The sequence below is a fragment of the Oncorhynchus keta genome, chromosome 24 (genome assembly GCF_023373465.1).
Source record: "Oncorhynchus keta strain PuntledgeMale-10-30-2019 chromosome 24, Oket_V2, whole genome shotgun sequence".
NCBI lineage: Eukaryota > Metazoa > Chordata > Actinopteri > Salmoniformes > Salmonidae > Oncorhynchus > Oncorhynchus keta.
The window spans coordinates 21,103,606-21,122,434 of record NC_068444.1 but is presented as its reverse complement, the minus strand read 5'-3'; the positions used below and the strand labels follow the sequence as shown (position 1 = coordinate 21,122,434).

The 18,829-nt window shown below is 40.0% G+C and overlaps 1 protein-coding gene across 1 annotated transcript in view; it reads right to left on the bottom strand.

Annotated features, from left to right (window-relative positions):
• LOC118357698 (lutropin-choriogonadotropic hormone receptor-like) overlaps nt 1-18,829 on the bottom strand; it is a 58,670-nt gene that overhangs the window by 29,215 nt on the left and 10,626 nt on the right. The window contains exons 3-5 of the mRNA XM_052478423.1: nt 4,101-4,175; nt 3,588-3,662; nt 3,322-3,402 (exon numbers count right to left, since the gene is read on the bottom strand). Coding sequence (XP_052334383.1) covers nt 3,322-3,402; nt 3,588-3,662; nt 4,101-4,175 — 231 coding nt within the window. The remainder of the gene's footprint in view (nt 1-3,321; nt 3,403-3,587; nt 3,663-4,100; nt 4,176-18,829) is intronic.

Sequence of the window (18,829 nt, the reverse complement as noted above, 5' to 3'; positions counted from 1 at the left end):
TACTCCCTGTTCACTCATGACTGTACGGCCAGCCACAACTCAAACACCATCATTAAATTTGCTGATGACAAACAGTGGTAGGCCTGATCACTGACAACGATGAGACAGCCTATAGGGAGGACATCAGAGACCTGGCCATGTGATGCAAGGACAACAACCTCTCCCTCAAAGTGATCAAGACAAAGGATATGATTGTGGACCACAGGAAAAGGAGGACCGAGCACGCACCCATTCTCTTCGACGGGACTGTAGTGGAGCAGGTTGAGAGCTTCAAGATCCTTGGCATCCACATCATGAACAAACTAACATAGTCTAAGCACACCAAGACAGTTGTCAAGAGCGCACAACAAAACCTATTCCCCTTCAGGAGACTGAAAAGATTTGGCATGTGTCCTCAGATCCTTACAGCTGCACCATCGACAGCATCCTGACGGGTTGCATCACTGCCTGGTATGGCAACTGCTCGGCCTCCGACCGCAAGGCTCTATAGAGGGTAGTGCTTACGGCCCAGTACATCACCGGAGCCAAGCTCCCTGCCATCCAGGACCTCTATACCAGACGGTGTCAAATGAAGGCCCTAAAAATGGTCAAAGACTCCAGCCACCCTAGTCATAGACTGTTCTCTCTAGTCATAGACTGTTCTCTCTGCTACCGCACGGCAAGCAATACTGGAGCGTCAAGTCTAGGTCCAAGAGGCTTTTAAACAGCTTCTACCCCCAAGCCATAAGACTCCTAAACAGCTAATCAAATGGCTAAACCAGACTATTTGCACCCCCGATACACTGCTGCTACTCTCTGTTATCATCTATGGATAGCAACTTCTTCGATATAGGGGGCGCTCTTTTAATTTTTGGATAAAAAAAACGTTTCCGTTTTAAACAAGATATTTTGTCACGAAAAGATGCTCGACTATGCATATAATTGACAGCTTTGGAAAGAAAACACTCTGACGTTTCCAAAAACTGCAAAGATATTATCTGTGAGTGCCACAGAACTGATGCTACAGGCGAAACCAAGATGAAATTTCAAACAGGAAATGCCCCAGATTTTGAAGGCGCTGTGTTCCAATGTCTCCTTATATAGCTATGAATGCGCAAGGAATGAGCCTACACTTTCTGTCGTTTCCCCAAGGTGTCTGCAGCATTGTGACGTATTTGTAGGCATATCATTGGAAGATTGGCCATAAGAGACTACATTTACCAGGTGCTCGCTTGGTGTCCTCCGTTGCAATTATTGCGTAATCTCCAGCTGCGTGTATTTTTCCATTTGGTTCAGAGGAGAAACCCAACTGCCACGAATGACTTATCATCGAATAGATATGTGAAAAACACCTTGAGGATTGATTCTAAACAAAGTTTGCCATGTTTCTGTCGATATTATGGAGTTAATTTGGAAAAAAGTTTGGCGTTGTAATGACTGAATTTTCGGGGGGTTTTCTTAGCCAAACGTGTTGAACAAAACGGAGCGATTTCTCCTACACAAATAATATTTTTTGAAAAAATGAACATTTGCTATCTGAGAGTCTCCTCATTGAAAACATCCGAAGTTCTTCAAAGGTAAATTATTTTATTTGAATGCTTTTCTTGTTTTTGTGAAAATGTTGCCTGCTGAATGCTAGTCTTAATGCTATGCTAGGCTATCAATACTCTTACACAAATGCTTGTATAGCTTTGGTTGAAAAGCATATTTTGAAAATCTGAGATGACAGTGTTGTTAACAAAAGGCTAAGCTTGTGTTTCAATATATTTATTTCATTTCATTTGCGATTTTCATGAATAGAAAAAGTTGCGTTATGCTAATGCATTATAGTTGAAGTATTTTTCTGTCGATTTCTCAGCCAAGCAGGATGAACAAAAATATTATTTTTGGAAAAAAGGCACATTTGCTATCTAACTGGGGGTCTCCTGAGTGAAAGCATCTGAAGTTCTTCAAAGGTAAATGATTTAATTTGGTTGCTTTTCTTATTTTTGTGAAAATGTTGCCTGCTGCCAGCACAGCCTAGCATAGCATTATGCCATGCTAAACTTACACAAATGCTTGTCTAGCGTTGGTTGTAACGCATATTTTGAAAATCTGAGATGACAGTGTTGTTAACTTCTTGCGTCGAGCCAACCCGGATCCGGTATCATGACTACAGCCTCAAGCCCATTACTATAACGCAACGTTAACTATTCATGAAAATCGCAAATGAAATTAAATCAATATGCTAGCTCTCATGCTTAGCCTTTTGTTAACAACACTGTAATCTCAGATTTTCAAAAATATGCTTCTCTATCATAGCAAACTAGCATTTAGCATTTAGCGTTAGCATTTAGCATTTAGCGTTAGCATTAGCAGACAACATTTTCACAAAAACCAGCAAAAACATTCAATAAATCATTTACCTTTTGAAGAACTTTGGATGTTTTCAATGGGGAGACTCTCAGTTAGATAGCAAATGACCAGTTTTTCCTGAAAGATTTTTTGGGCTGGAGAAATCGGTCCGTTTGGTGCGTCACGTTTGGCGCGTCACGTTTGGCTACCAAAAAAACATGAAAATTCAGTTATCCAAACGCCAAACCTTTTTCAAAATTAACTCCATAATATCGACTGAAACATGACAAACATTGTTTAGAACCAATCCTCAATGTGTTTTTCACATATCTCTTCAATGATGTATCGTTCCTGGAAGTATGAGTCTCCTTCTGTATCGCATGGTAAAATAATTGCCACTGGGAATTACGCACCAAATTAGACAAAGGACACCGGACGGCCCCCTGGCAAATGTAGTCTCTTATGGCCAATCTTCCAATGATATGCCTACAAATACGTCACAATGCTGCAGACATCTTGGACGAACGGCAGAGCGCATAAGCTCGTTCACAGCATATTTACAGCCATATAAGGAGACCAGAGTAATATTGAATATATTTATTTAATTTTATTTGCGATTTTCATGAATAGGAAACGTTGCGTTATGGTAATGTGCTTGAGGCTATGATTAGGCTCCCGGATACGGGATTGCTCGTGGCTAGAGGTTAATAACCCTACCTGCATTTACATAATTACCTCAACTACCTCGACACCGGCGCCCCCGCACATTGACACATTAACTCTGTACCGGTACCCCCTGTATATAGCACCCGCTATTATAATTTACTACTGCTCTTTAATGATTTTTTTTTTTTACCCTTTTAAAGGTATTTTCTTAAAACTGCGTTGTTGGTAAGTAAGTATTTCACTGTAATTGTATTCGGCGCATGTGACAAATAAAATTAGATTAGATTTGAAACGCACAGTTTATAATATTATGTCATCGAGTTTTAGGTTCTGGATACGTACAGGAAGAAGTACTCCAGTATGACCAGGGAGGAGATGGTGGAGAAGTCTGGAAAGTGTATAATTCCTGTGTTACAGATACTCCTGGAAGAGAGAGAAGAGGGGGGAATTTTTTTTTTTAAAAGTGGGTGAAATGTGTGTGTTACAAAGCTGTGACAGCATTTCATCAAGTAAACAAAATGCCAAAATGGAATATTGACAAACTGAGTTGTTGTAGCTGGAATTACAGTAGTATGGTAACTAACAATAATATTGCCATAAGAGCTTACAGGTATCTCAGCTTGGGCAGATCAGTGAAGGCCCCCTTCTCTATACTGATCAGATTTCTGATGTTCTGTATCTGTCTAAGGAATACAAGAAAGCATCACAATAAACATTTATTTAGAAAACTTTAACACTGATTTCCAACATCCCAATCAAGTAACATATTTTTACTCATGATAAGTGCACTTGTGAATCATACGTGTACATTGTTTTGTTACAGTACTATTCTGTACAGGAATGAAGAGGATGAAGTAAATAAGTAATATTCTGCATGAATTGTTGTGTTCAATCCAGACAACTGGATTTTGAAAAAAGTTAAAAGACCCACAACAAAATCCTCAAACAAACCAGTCTATTACAGTAACTTATTAGGGTAGGAGACACATTCTAAGAAAATGTAAACACAGTCAAATACAAAACCTTCAATGGAACAAAACTTTATCTCACCAATTAAAACCTTCAGAACTGGGAGAGGGAAATTCTGTAATATGGTGTGTGTGTGTATGTGTGACACTTACATCTCAGTCAGGCTGTGGAGAGAGAGGAATGCATGGTTTCTTATGTACCTGGTGCAGTCACTCTGAGATATCTCACTGTAGCAGAAAAAAAGACAGCATAATGTAAGTTCACATTCTAAAGGAATATTCTCCTTAATAATAAAATAGAGACAGAATATGCAGAGAGTAAACTGCAAATCGATCGCAAAGTGAAATGAGAAGTATTCTTATAAGGCCAAAGGGGATAGGATCAGAGAGGCTCTAGTGACATGCCCTTGACAGTTTCCTGTCTTCCTGATGATGCCCTTGCTACCCTCCAACCCATCCCCCCATCCCAAACCAACCTTCCACATCCTCTCAACCCCTTTCTTCTATTGTTAATTATACTTTTTTTATAGACCTCAATATGTTTTACTCTTCCAGTCCACCGTACCACCCACTGATATGTAATTAACCAACACTTTTCTTTAGATAGCCTTTTAGATTCCATCTTAAACCAGATAATTAAACCTAGCGACCCACTCTGCTTATATTTTCCCTCAGCCCTGTGTGAGTGTATGTGTTTGTGTGTACCTCTCTTCTTAAGTTGTTGCATAACATCTTAATTACTGTTACTTTTGTGAAACGATTAAAAAGCCATTTCATTTCAGAGCATCCTCACACATGGAGGAGAGGCTGGGCCATGATTTCCAGCCAATGTGAGTCCTCCATGACAAGACAATACCATCTGAACTCCACCACAGCAAATTAGCCAGTGTGACCTAGGACTGGATTAAATCAGATTGACATCGGCATATTGGTTGTTTTGGTGGTGTCGGAGATGGAACTGCGTTCGAGCTGTCATATCCACAAACGGCTCGTTGCAACCTACTATGATCCGACAAATCCCATGCAGCTGTGTTAGAAATTCATGCAGCTGTGTTACAAGTTCAAACACTCAAATTAGACGGGTAGGCTATAAATCCTACATCCAAATTAACATGAAAACATGCAATGGCCTAACATCAATGGTTTGACATTCTAGAGTCATTATTTCTCACATAGATGCAGCCTACACTTTCTAGCATCGTTTTGAACTTCTAACACAGTAGGGATAATAAGAAAGCGAGTGGTTTGTGACACAAGAGCAGCAGCTTACCGATATGTCTGTTTTAACCATGGTAACACCTCGAACACCGTCAAAACATCTGCGGTGTTGGCCAAAGCTGGTTAACACTCGATCTGGTTGAATCTATGCCCTAGTGTTGATTTTTCAGTGTAACATTTCTAGAGTTGCAAAGTCTTGATTCAGGAGTTGATTTAACACTGCAACAGATAACATTGTCCCACTCAAGTGTAAATGTGGGACAATGTGCATAACACTGAAACATGAATGGGGTCAGTCAGGACAGAAACATTTGTGTCACCACAAACTTGAAGACATGAGTTACACAGGGGTCATGTATGCTATTTGTTAGGAGGAGATTGAAGTGACAGAGACATCACATCATAATGGAAACAAAAAACAAAGCCTCCATCGATGCACTACTGCTTGGATTTAAAAAATCATCATAACATTATGAGAACCAGACCTGGCCCACTTCTGGACTGCAATTCCAAGTGGTAACTGGGCTACATAGCAAATGGTAACATTGCAGATGTGGTGGATACATGTGGTGTCTGGACTGTCCTTAACTTTCTGACCTCATAAGCATGGGGTGAACCTCTCTTGGATCAGTGTATTATGATACTGTTAGCTAGCTATAACACACAATATTTGGTTCAATGCTTAACTGATTAATGGTGTTAAGAATTAACAAAAATTCAGGAGAGAGGACCACACTTGAATGTAACACTAGCTAGTTGCCAATTTAACAAGCACCAGCTGCTAACCATCAGCATCCACTACTGTTGGCAACACTTAACAAGGTGCCTTGAACGTAGCACCTCAAACAAGCTCTAGCTGCTACTAACTGATAACCAGTCTTCACCTGTTCTCACTCTTCTTAATCACCAATACCACCCTGTTTAAACCTGACCAAACAGTCATTCCTCCTCTTTGTTTTGTGTTGCATGCTCTCATAGCTGCATTTCAAGACACTGAGTTACCAGCCTCCAAATCATTGCCACCTTCTATCTCATATTACTTACATTCCTTCAAGGACCTCCTTAGGGGATTGCCATCCTTACAGAAGCCCAACTACCACGGCCTGACGGTGATGTCTACCTGAAACTCCTGGCCAAAACCTACAGAGTAAATCCCTAAGGATCCTTCATCTGCAGTCCATGGCTTCATCCGGTCTATTCTCATTCCCCTCCTGAATCCTTATTCTTACATCCATTCCATTTCTGCAATAAATATTCTAAACCCATTTCAATTGCTGGTCCTTAAACTAATATAAAGAGATAATGATAGCTAAGGGGGCTGCAATAAACCTCAACCAAAATCTCAATCGGACTCTGATTGAGTTATCAGTAAGAAGACAGCTGCATCCTGATCAGATCAGGGGAAGCTTGTTCCCCTGGCCATAGGAGTTGGCAAGTCAGCACAAACAGATCTGGAACCAGGCTACAGTAAGCCATCCCCCCTGATGGAATACCATAATATGGGTCTTGCCAACTGACTTGTGAGTGGTGAGGGGTCCTTGACTCAAAGGCCAAGCTGGGGTAAAGCTGTCAGCCCAGATGAGGGATTCACCCAGCTATACATGCAATGCATTAGTTCGATGGGATCTGGATGTACAGTTGTGGCCAAAAGTTTGAGAATTACACAAATATTAATTTCCACAAAGTTTGCTGCTTCAGTGTCTTTAGGTATTTTTGTCAGATGTTAATATGGAATACTGAAGTATAATTACAAGCATTTCATAAGTGTCAAAGGCTTTTATTGACAATTACATGAAGTTGATGCAAAGATTCAATATTTGTAGTGTTGACCCTTCTTTTTCAAGACCTCTGCAATCTGCCCTGGCATGCTGTCAATTAACTTCTGGGCCACATCCTGACTGACGGTAGCCCATTCTTGCATAATCAATGCTTGGAGTTTGTCAGAATTTGTGGGTTTTTGTTTGTCCACCCGTCTCTTGAGGATTGACCACAAATTCTCAATGGGATTAAGGTCTGGGGGGTTTCCTGGCCATGGACCCAAAATATTGATGTTTTGTTCCCCGAGCCACTTAGTTATCATTTTTTGCCTTATGGCAAGGTGCTGTATCATGCTGGAAAATACATTGTCACCCCAAAAAATTGTAATTGTAGACCTCCACAACTCTGGTTCATCCTTGGGAGCAATTTCCAAATGCCTGAAGGTACCGCGTTCATCTGTACAAACAATAGTACGCAAGTATAACCACCATGAGACCTCGCAGCCGTCATACCGCTCAGGAAGGAAACGCGTTCTGTCTCCTAGAGATGAACCTACTTGGGTGTGAAAAGTGCAAATCAATCCTAGAACAACAGCAAAGGCCCTTGTGAAGATGCTGGAGGAAGCAGGTACAAAAGTATCTATATCCACAGTAAAAAAAGTCCTATATCGACATAACCTGAAAGGCTGCTCAGAAAGGAATAAGCCACTGCTCCAAAACCGCCATAGAAAAGCCAGACTACAGTTTGCAACTGCACATGAGGACAAAGATCGTACTTTTTTGGAGAAATGTCCTCTGGTCTGATTAAACAAAAATAGAACTGTTTGGCCATAATGACCATTGATATGTTTGGTGGAAAAAGGGGGAGGCTTGCAAGCCGAAGAACACCATCCCAACTGTGTTGTGGGGGTGCTTTGCTGCAGGAGGGACTGGTGCATTTCACAAAATAGATGGCATCATGAGGAGGAAATTATGTGGATATATTGAAGCAACATCTCAAGACATCAGTCAGGAAGTTAAAGCTTGGTCGCAAATGAGTCTTCCAAATGGACAATGACCCCAAGCATACTTCCAAAGTTGTGGCAAAATGGCTTATGGACAGCAAAGTCAAGGTAATGGAGTGGCCATCACAAAGACCTGTCCTCAATCCCATAGAAAATTTGTGGCAGAACTGAAAAAGCATGTGCGAGCAAGGAGGCCTACAAACCTGACTCAGTTACACCATCTCTGTCAGGAGGGATGGGCCAAAATTCACCCAACTTTTTGTGGGAAGCTTGTGGAAGGCTACCCGAAACATTTGACCCAAGTTAAACTATTTAAAGGCAATGCTACCAAATACTAATTTAGTGTATGTAAACTTCTGACCCACTGGGAATGTGATGAAAGAAATCAAATCTGAAATAAATCATTCTCCCTACTATTATTCTGACATTTCACATTGTTAAAATGATGTGGTGATCCTAACCTGCCTAAAACAGGGATTTTTTACTTGGATTAAATGTCAGGAATTGTGAAAAGTTTAAATGTATTTGGCTAAGATGTAGACTTCCGACTTCAACTGCAGTTTAACATGAGTTGACAAGTACTAAGTGTTCTTTGTGGTGAGGATACTTATTAAACCAGCAACTCCTATTAAACCATCAACTCCCTATTAAACCATCAACTCCCTATTAAACCATCAACTCCCTATTAAACCATCAACTCCCTACTAAAGCATCAACTCCCTACTAAAGCATCAACTCCCTACTAAAGCATCAACTCCCTATTACACCATCAACTCCCTACTAAACCATCAACTCCCTACTACACTATTAAACCATCAACTGCCTACTAAACCATCAACTCCAAACTAAACCATCAACTCCCTACTACATCATCAACTCCCTATTAAACCATCAACTCCCTACTACATCATCAACTCCCTATTACACCATCAACTCCCTACTACATCATCAACTCCCTATTAAACCATCAACTCCCTACTAAACCATCAACTCCCTACTAAACCATCAACTCCCTACTAAACCATCAACTCCCTATTACACCATCAACTCCCTACGAAACCATCAACTCCCTATTAAACCAGCAACTCCTATTAAACCATCAACTCCCTACTAAACCATCAACTCCCTATTAAACCAGCAACTCCTACTAAACCATCAACTCCCTACTACACCATCAACTCCTATTAAACCATCAACTCCCTACTAAATCATCAACTCCCTATTAAACCATCAACTCCCTACTAAACCATCAACTCCCTACTAAACCATCAACTCCCTACTAAACCATCAACTCCCTATTAAACCATCAACTCCCTACTAAACCATCAACTCCCTATTAAACCAGCAACTCCTATTAAACCATCAACTCCCTACGAAATCATCAACTCCCTATTAAACCATCAACTCCCTACTAAACCATCAACTCCCTACTAAACCATCAACTCCCTATTACACCATCAACTCCTCCTAAACCATCAACTCCCTACTAAACCATCAACTCCCTACTAAACCATCAACTCCCTACTAAACCATCAACTCCCTATTAAACCATCAACTCCCTACGGAACCATCAACTCCCTATTAAACCATCAACTCCCTACGAAACCATCAACTCCCTATTAAACCATCAACTCCCTACTAAATCATCAACTCCCTATTAAACCATCAACTCCCTACTAAACCATCAACTCCCTACTAAACCATCAACTCCCTACTAAACCATCAACTCCCTACTAAACCATCAACTCCCTACTAAACCATCAACTCCCTATTAAACCATCAACTCCCTATTAAACCATCAACTCCCTACTAAATCATCAACTCCCTATTAAACCATCAACTCCCTACTAAACCATCAACTCCCTACTAAACCATCAACTCCCTATTAAACCAGCAACTCCTATTAAACCATCAACTCCCTACGAAATCATCAACTCCCTATTAAACCATCAACTCCCTACTAAACCATCAACTCCCTATTACACCATCAACTCCCTACGAAACCATCAACTCCCTATTAAACCAGCAACTCATATTAAACCATCAACTCCCTACTAAACCATCAACTCCCTACGAAATCATCAACTCCCTATTAAACCATCAACTCCCTACTAAACCATCAACTCCCTACTAAACCATCAACTCCCTACTAAACCATCAACTCCCTACTAAACCATCAACTCCCTACTAAACCATCAACTCCCTATTACACCATCAACTCCCTACTACATCGTCAACTCCCTATTACACTATTAAACATCAACTCCAAACTAAACCATCAACTCCCTACTACATCATCAACTCCCTATTACACCATCAACTCCCTACTACATCATCAACTCCCTACTCAACCATCAACTCATATTAAACCATCAACTCCCTACTAAATCATCAACTCCCTATTAAACCATCAACTCCCTATTAAACCATCAACTCCCTACTAAACCATCAACTCCCTACTAAACCATCAACTCCCTACTATACCATCAACTCCCTACTATACCATCAACTCCCTATTAAACCAGCAACTCCTATTAAACTATCAACTCCTATTAAATCATAAACTCCCTATTAAACCATCAACTCCATACTAAACCATCAACTCCCTACTAAACCATCAACTCCCTACTAAACCATCAACTCCCTACTATACCATCAACTCCCTATTAAACCAGCAACTCCTATTAAACCATCAACTCCCTACGAAATCATCAACTCCCTATTAAACCATCAACTCCCTACTAAACCATCAACTCCCTACTAAACCAGCAACTCCTATTAAACCATCAACTCCCTACTAAACCATCAACTCCATACTAAACCATCAACTCCAAACTAAACCATCAACTCCCTACTATACCATCAACTCCCTACTATACCATCAACTCCCTATTAAACCAGCAACTCCTATTAAACTATCAACTCCTATTAAATCATAAACTCCCTATTAAACCATCAACTCCATACTAAACCATCAACTCCCTACTAAACCATCAACTCCCTACTAAACCATCAACTCCCTACTATACCATCAACTCCTATTAAACCAGCAACTCCTATTAAACCATCAACTCCCTACGAAATCATCAACTCCCTATTAAACCATCAACTCCCTACTAAACCATCAACTCCCTACTAAACCATCAACTCATATTAAATCATCAACTCCCTACTAAATCATCAACTCCCTATTACACCATCAACTCCCTACTACATCATCAACTCCCTATTACACTATTAAACATCAACTCCAAACTAAACCATCAACTCCCTACTACACCATCAACTCCCTACTACATCATCAACTCCCTACTAAACCATCAACTCCCTACTAAACCATCAACTCCCTACTAAACCATCAACTCATATTAAACCATCATCTCCCTACTAAATCATCAACTCCCTATTAAACCATCAACTCCCTACTAAACCATCAACTCCCTACTAAACCATCAACTCATATTAAACCATCATCTCCCTACTAAATCATCAACTCCCTATTAAACCATCAACTCCCTACTAAACCATCAACTCCAAACTAAACCATCAACTCCCTACTATACCATCAACTCCCTATTAAACCAGCAACTCCTATTAAACTATCAACTCCTATTAAACCATCAACTCCCTACGAAATCATAAACTCCCTACTAAACCATCAACTCCCTACTAAACCATCAACTCCCTACTAAACCATCAACTCCCTACTAAACCATCAACTCCCTACTAAACCATCAACTCCCTACTAAACCATCAACTCCCTACTAAACCATCAACTCCCTACTAAACCATCAACTCCCTCCTAAACCATCAACTCCCTACTAAACCATCAACTCCCTACTAAACCATCAACTCCAAACTAAACCATCAACTCCCTATTAAACCATCAACTCCCTACTAAACCAGCAACTCCCTACTAAACCAGCAACTCCCTATTAAACCAGCAACTCCTATTAAACCAGCAACTCCTATTAAACCATCAACCCCCTACTAAACCATCAACCCCCTACTAAACCATCAACTCCTATTAAACCATCAACTCCTATTAAACCATCAACTCCCTACTAAACCATCAACTCCCTACTAAACCATCAACTCCCTACTAAACCATCAACTCCCTACTAAACCATCAACTCCCTATTAAACCATCAACTCCCTACTAAACCATCAACTCCCTACTAAACCATCAACTCCCTACTAAACCATCAAATCCCTACTAAAGCATCAACTCCCTACTAAAGCATCAACTCCCTATTACACCATCAACTCCCTACTAAACCATCAACTCCCTATTACACCATCAACTCCCTATTAAACCATCAACTCCCTACTACATCATCAACTCCCTATTACACCATCAACTCCCAACTACATCATCAACTCCCTACTAAACCATCAACTCCCTACTAAACCAGCAACTCCTATTAAACCATCAACTCCTATTAAACCATCAACTCCCTACTAAACCATCAACTCCCTACTAAACCATCAACTCCCTACTAAACCATCAACTCCCTACTAAACCATCAACTCCCTACTACATCATCAACTCCTATTAAACCATCAACTCCTATTAAACCATCAACTCCCTATTAAACCAGCAACTCCTATTAAACCATCAACTCCCTATTAAACCATCAACTCCCTACTAAACCATCAACTCCCTACTAAACCATCAACTACCTACTAAACCATCAACTCATATTAAATCATCAACTCCCTACTAAACCATCAACTCCCTACTAAACCATCAACTCCCTACTAAACCATCAAATCCCTACTAAAGCATCAACTCCCTACTAAAGCATCAACTCCTATTACACCATCAACTCCCTACTAAACCATCAACTCCCTATTACACCATCAACTCCCTATTAAACCATCAACTCCTACTACATCATCAACTCCCTATTACACCATCAACTCCCAACTACATCATCAACTCCTACTAAACCATCAACTCCCTACTAAACCATCAACTCCTATTAAACCATCAACTCCCTACTAAACCATCAACTCCCTACTAAACCATCAACTCCCTACTAAACCATCAACTCCCTACTAAACCATCAACTCCCTACTAAACCATCAACTCCCTACTAAACCATCAACTCCCACTAAACCATCAACTCCCTACTAAACCATCAACTCCCTACTACATCATCAACTCCTATTAAACCATCAACTCCTATTAAACCATCAACTCCCTATTAAACCAGCAACTCCTATTAAACCATCAACTCCCTACGAAATCATCAACTCCCTATTAAACCATCAACTCCCTACTAAACCATCAACTCCCTACTAAACCATCAACTACCTACTAAACCATCAACTCATATTAAATCATCAACTCCCTACTAAATCATCAACTCCCTATTACACCATCAACTCCCTACTACATCGTCAACTCCCTATTACACTATTAAACATCAACTCCAAACTAAACCATCAACTCCCTACTACATCATCAACTCCCTATTACACCATCAACTCCCTACTACATCATCAACTCCCTACTAAACCATCAACTCCCTACTAAACCATCAACTCCCTACTAAACCATCAACTCATATTAAACCATCAACTCCCTACTAAATCATCAACTCCCTATTAAACCATCAACTCCCTATTAAACCATCAACTCCCTATTAAACCATCAACTCCCTACTAAACCATCAACTCCCTACTATACCATCAACTCCCTATTAAACCAGCAACTCCTATTAAACTATCAACTCCTATTAAACCATCAACTCCCTACGAAATCATAAACTCCCTACTAAACCATCAACTCCCTACTAAACCATCAACTCCCTACTAAACCATCAACTCCCTACTAAACCATCAACTCCCTACTAAACCATCAACTCCCTACTAAACCATCAACTCCCTACTAAACCATCAACTCCAAACTAAACCATCAACTCCCTATTAAACCATCAACTCCCTATTAAACCATCAACTCCCTACTAAACCAGCAACTCCCTACTAAACCAGCAACTCCCTATTAAACCAGCAACTCCTATTAAACCAGCAACTCCTATTAAACCAGCAACTCCTATTAAACCATCAACCCCTACTAAACCATCAACTCCTATTAAACCATCAACTCCTATTAAACCATCAACTCCCTACTAAACCATCAACTCCCTACTAAACCATCAACTCCTATTAAACCATCAACTCCCTACTAAACCATCAACTCCCTACTAAACCATCAACTCCCTACTAAACCATCAACTCCCTACTAAACCATCAACTCCCTACTAAACCATCAACTCCCTATTAAACCATCAAATCCCTACTAAAGCATCAACTCCCTATTACACCATCAACTCCCTACTAAACCATCAACTCCCTATTACACTATTAAACCATCAACTCCCTACTAAACCATCAACTCCAAACTAAACCATCAACTCCCTACTACATCATCAACTCCCTATTAAACCATCAACTCCCTACTACATCATCAACTCCCTATTACACCATCAACTCCCAACTACATCATCAACTCCCTACTAAACCATCAACTCCCTACTAAACCATCAACTCCCTATTACACCAGCAACTCCTATTAAACCAGCAACTCCCTACTAAACCAGCAACTCCCTACTAAACCATCAACTCCCTACTAAACCAGCAACTCCTATTAAACCATCAACTCCTATTAAACCATCAACTCCCTACTAAACCATCAACTCCCTACTAAACCATCAACTCCCTACTAAACCATCAACTCCCTACTAAACCATCAACTCCCTACTACATCATCAACTCCTATTAAACCATCAACTCCCTATTAAACCAGCAACTCCTATTAAACCATCAACTCCCTACGAAATCATCAACTCCCTATTAAACCATCAACTCCCTACTAAACCATCAACTCCCTACTAAACCATCAACTCCCTACTAAACCATCAACTCATATTAAATCATCAACTCCCTACTAAATCATCAACTCCCTATTACACCATCAACTCCCTACTACATCATCAACTCCCTATTACACTATTAAACATCAACTCCAAACTAAACCATCAACTCCCTACTACATCATCAACTCCCTATTACACCATCAACTCCCTACTACATCATCAACTCCCTACTAAACCATCAACTCCCTACTAAACCATCAACTCCCTACTAAACCATCAACTCCCTACTAAACCATCAACTCCCTACTAAACCATCAACTCCCTACTAAACCATCAACTCCCTACTAAACCATCAACTCCCTACTAAACCATCAACTCCCTACTAAACCATCAACTCCTATTAAATCATCAACTCCCTATTACACCATCAACTCCTACTACATAATCAACTCCCTATTACACTATTAAACATCAACTCCCAACTAAACCATCAACTCCCTACTAAACCATCAACTCATATTAAACCATCAACTCCCTACTAAATCATCAACTCCCTATTAAACCATCAACTCCCTATTAAACCATCAACTCCCTACTAAACCATCAACTCCCTACTAAACCATCAACTCCAAACTAAACCATCAACTCCCTACTATACCATCAACTCCCTATTAAACCAGCAACTCCTATTAAACTATCAACTCCTATTAAACCATCAACTCCCTACGAAATCATAAACTCCCTACTAAACCATCAACTCCCTACTAAACCATCAACTCCCTACTAAACCATCAACTCCCTACTAAACCATCAACTCCCTACTAAACCATCAACTCCCTACTAAACCATCAACTCCCTATTAAACCATCAAATCCCTACTAAAGCATCAACTCCCTATTACACCATCAACTCCCTACTAAACCATCAACTCCCTATTACACTATTAAACCATCAACTCCCTACTAAACCATCAACTCCCGACTAAACCATCAACTCCCTACTAAACCATCAACTCCCTACTACATCATCAACTCCTATTAAACCATCAACTCCCTATTAAACCATCAACTCCCAACTACATCATCAACTCCCTATTACACAACTCCTAGCAACTCCCTACTAAACCAGCAACTCCCTACTAAACCAACTCCTCCCTACTAAACCAGCAACTCCCTACTAAACCATCAACTCCCTACTACATCATCAACTCCTTACTACATCATCAACTCCTATTAAACCATCAACTCCCTATTAAACCATCAACTCCTATTAAACCATCAACTCCCTACGAAATCATCAACTCCCTATTAAACCATCAACTCCCTACTAAACCATCAACTCCCTACTAAACCATCAACTCCCTACTAAACCATCAACTCCAAACTAAACCATCAACTCCCTACTATACCATCAACTCCCTATTAAACCAGCAACTCCTATTAAACTATCAACTCCTACTAAACCATCAACTCCCTACTAAACCATCAACTCCCTACTAAACCATCAACTCCCTACTAAACCATCAACTCCCTACTAAACCATCAACTCCCTACTAAACCATCAACTCCCTACTAAACCATCAACTCATATTAAATCATCAACTCCCTACTAAATCATCAACTCCCTATTACACCATCAACTCCCTACTACATCATCAACTCCCTATTACACTATTAAACATCAACTCCAAACTAAACCATCAACTCCCTACTAAACCATCAACTCCTACTAAACCATCAACTCCCTACTAAACCATCAACTCATATTAAATCATCAACTCCCTACTAAACCATCAACTCCCTACTAAACCATCAACTCCCTACTAAACCATCAACTCCCTACTAAACCATCAACTCCCTACTAAACCATCAACTCCTATATTAAACCATCAACTCCTACTAAATCATCAACTCCCTACTAAACCATCAACTCCCTATTAAACCATCAACTCCCTATTAAACCATCAACTCCCTACTAAACCATCAACTCCCTATTAAACCACCAACTCCCTATTAAACCACCAACTCCTATTAAACCATCAACTCCTATTAAACCATCAACTCCCTACTAAACCATCAACTCCCTATTAAACCATCAACTCATATTAAACCATCAACTCCTATTAAACCATCAACTCCTATTAAACCATCAACTCCCTACTAAATCATCAACTCCCTATTAAACCATCAACTCCCTACTAAACCATCAACTCCCTACTAAACCATCAACTCCCTATTAAACCATCAACTCCCTATTAAACCATCAACTCCTACTAAACCATCAACTCCTATTAAACCATCAACTCCTACTAAACCATCAACTCCCTATACACTAAAACCATCAACTCCCTACTAAACCATCAACTCCAAACTAAATCATCAACTCCCCTACTACATCATCAACTCCCTACTAAACCATCAACTCCCCATCACTACATCATCAACTCCTATTAAACCATCAACTCCCTACTAAACCATCAACTCCCTATTACACCATCAACTCCCTACTAAACCAAACTCCCTACTAAACCATCAACTCCCTATTAAACCATCAACTCCCTACTAAACCATCAACTCCCTACTAAACCATCAACTCCTATTAAACCATCAACTCCCTACTAAACCATCAACTCCCTACTAAACCATCAACTCCCTACTAAACCATCAACTCCCTACTAAACCATCAACTCCCTACTAAACCATCAACTCCCTACTAAACCATCAACTCCCTACTAAACCATCAACTCCTATTAAACCATCAACTCCTATTAAACCATCAACTCCTATTAAACCATCAACTCCCTACTAAACCATCAACTCCCTATTAAACCATCAACTCCTATTAAACCATCAACTCCTATTACACCATCAACTCCCTATTACACCATCAACTCCCTATTACACCATCAACTCCCTATTACACCATCAACTCCTATTAAACCATCAACTCCTATTAAACCATCAACTCCTATTAAACCATCAACTCCCTACTAAACCATCAACTCCCTACTAAACCATCAACTCCCTACTACATCATCAACTCCCTACTAAACCATTAACTCCTATTAAACCATCAACTCCTATTAAACCATCAACTCCTATTAAACCATCAACTCCTTACTAAACCATCAACTCCCTATTACACCATCAACTCCCTACTACATCATCAACTCCCTACTACATCATCAACCCCCTACTACATCATCAACTCCCTACTACATCATCAACTCCTTACTACATCATCAACTCCTATTAAACCATCAACTCCCGATTACATCCATCAACTCCCTATTAAACCATCAACTCCCTATTACATCATCAACTCCCTATTACATCAACTCCCTACTAAATCATACTCCCTACTAAACCATCAACTCCCTACTAAATCATCAACTCCCTACTAAACCATCAACTCCCTACTAAACCATCAACTCCCTACTAAACCATCAACTCCCTACTAAACCATCAACTCCCTACTAAACCATCAACTCCCTACTAAAACATCAACTCCTATTAAACCATCAACTCCTACTAAACCATCAACTCCCTACTAAACCATCAACTCCCCATACTAAACCATCAACTCCCTACTAAACCATCAACTCCTATTAAACCATCAACTCCTATTACCATCAACTCCCTATTAAACCATCAACTTACACCATCAACTCATCAACTCCTACACATCAACTCCCTATAAACACCATCAACTCCTATTAAACCATCAACTCCTATTAAACCATCAACTCCTATTAAACCATCAACTCCCTACTAAACCATCAACTCCCTACTACATCATCAACTCCCTACTACATCATCAACTCCCTACTACATCATCAACTCCCTATTAAACCATCAACTCCTATTAAACCATCAACTCCTATTAAACCATCAACTCCTATTAAACCATCAACTCCTTACTAAACCATCAACTCCTTACTAAACCATCAACTCCCTATTACACCATCAACTCCCTACTACATCATCAACTCCCTACTACATCATCAACCCCCTACTACA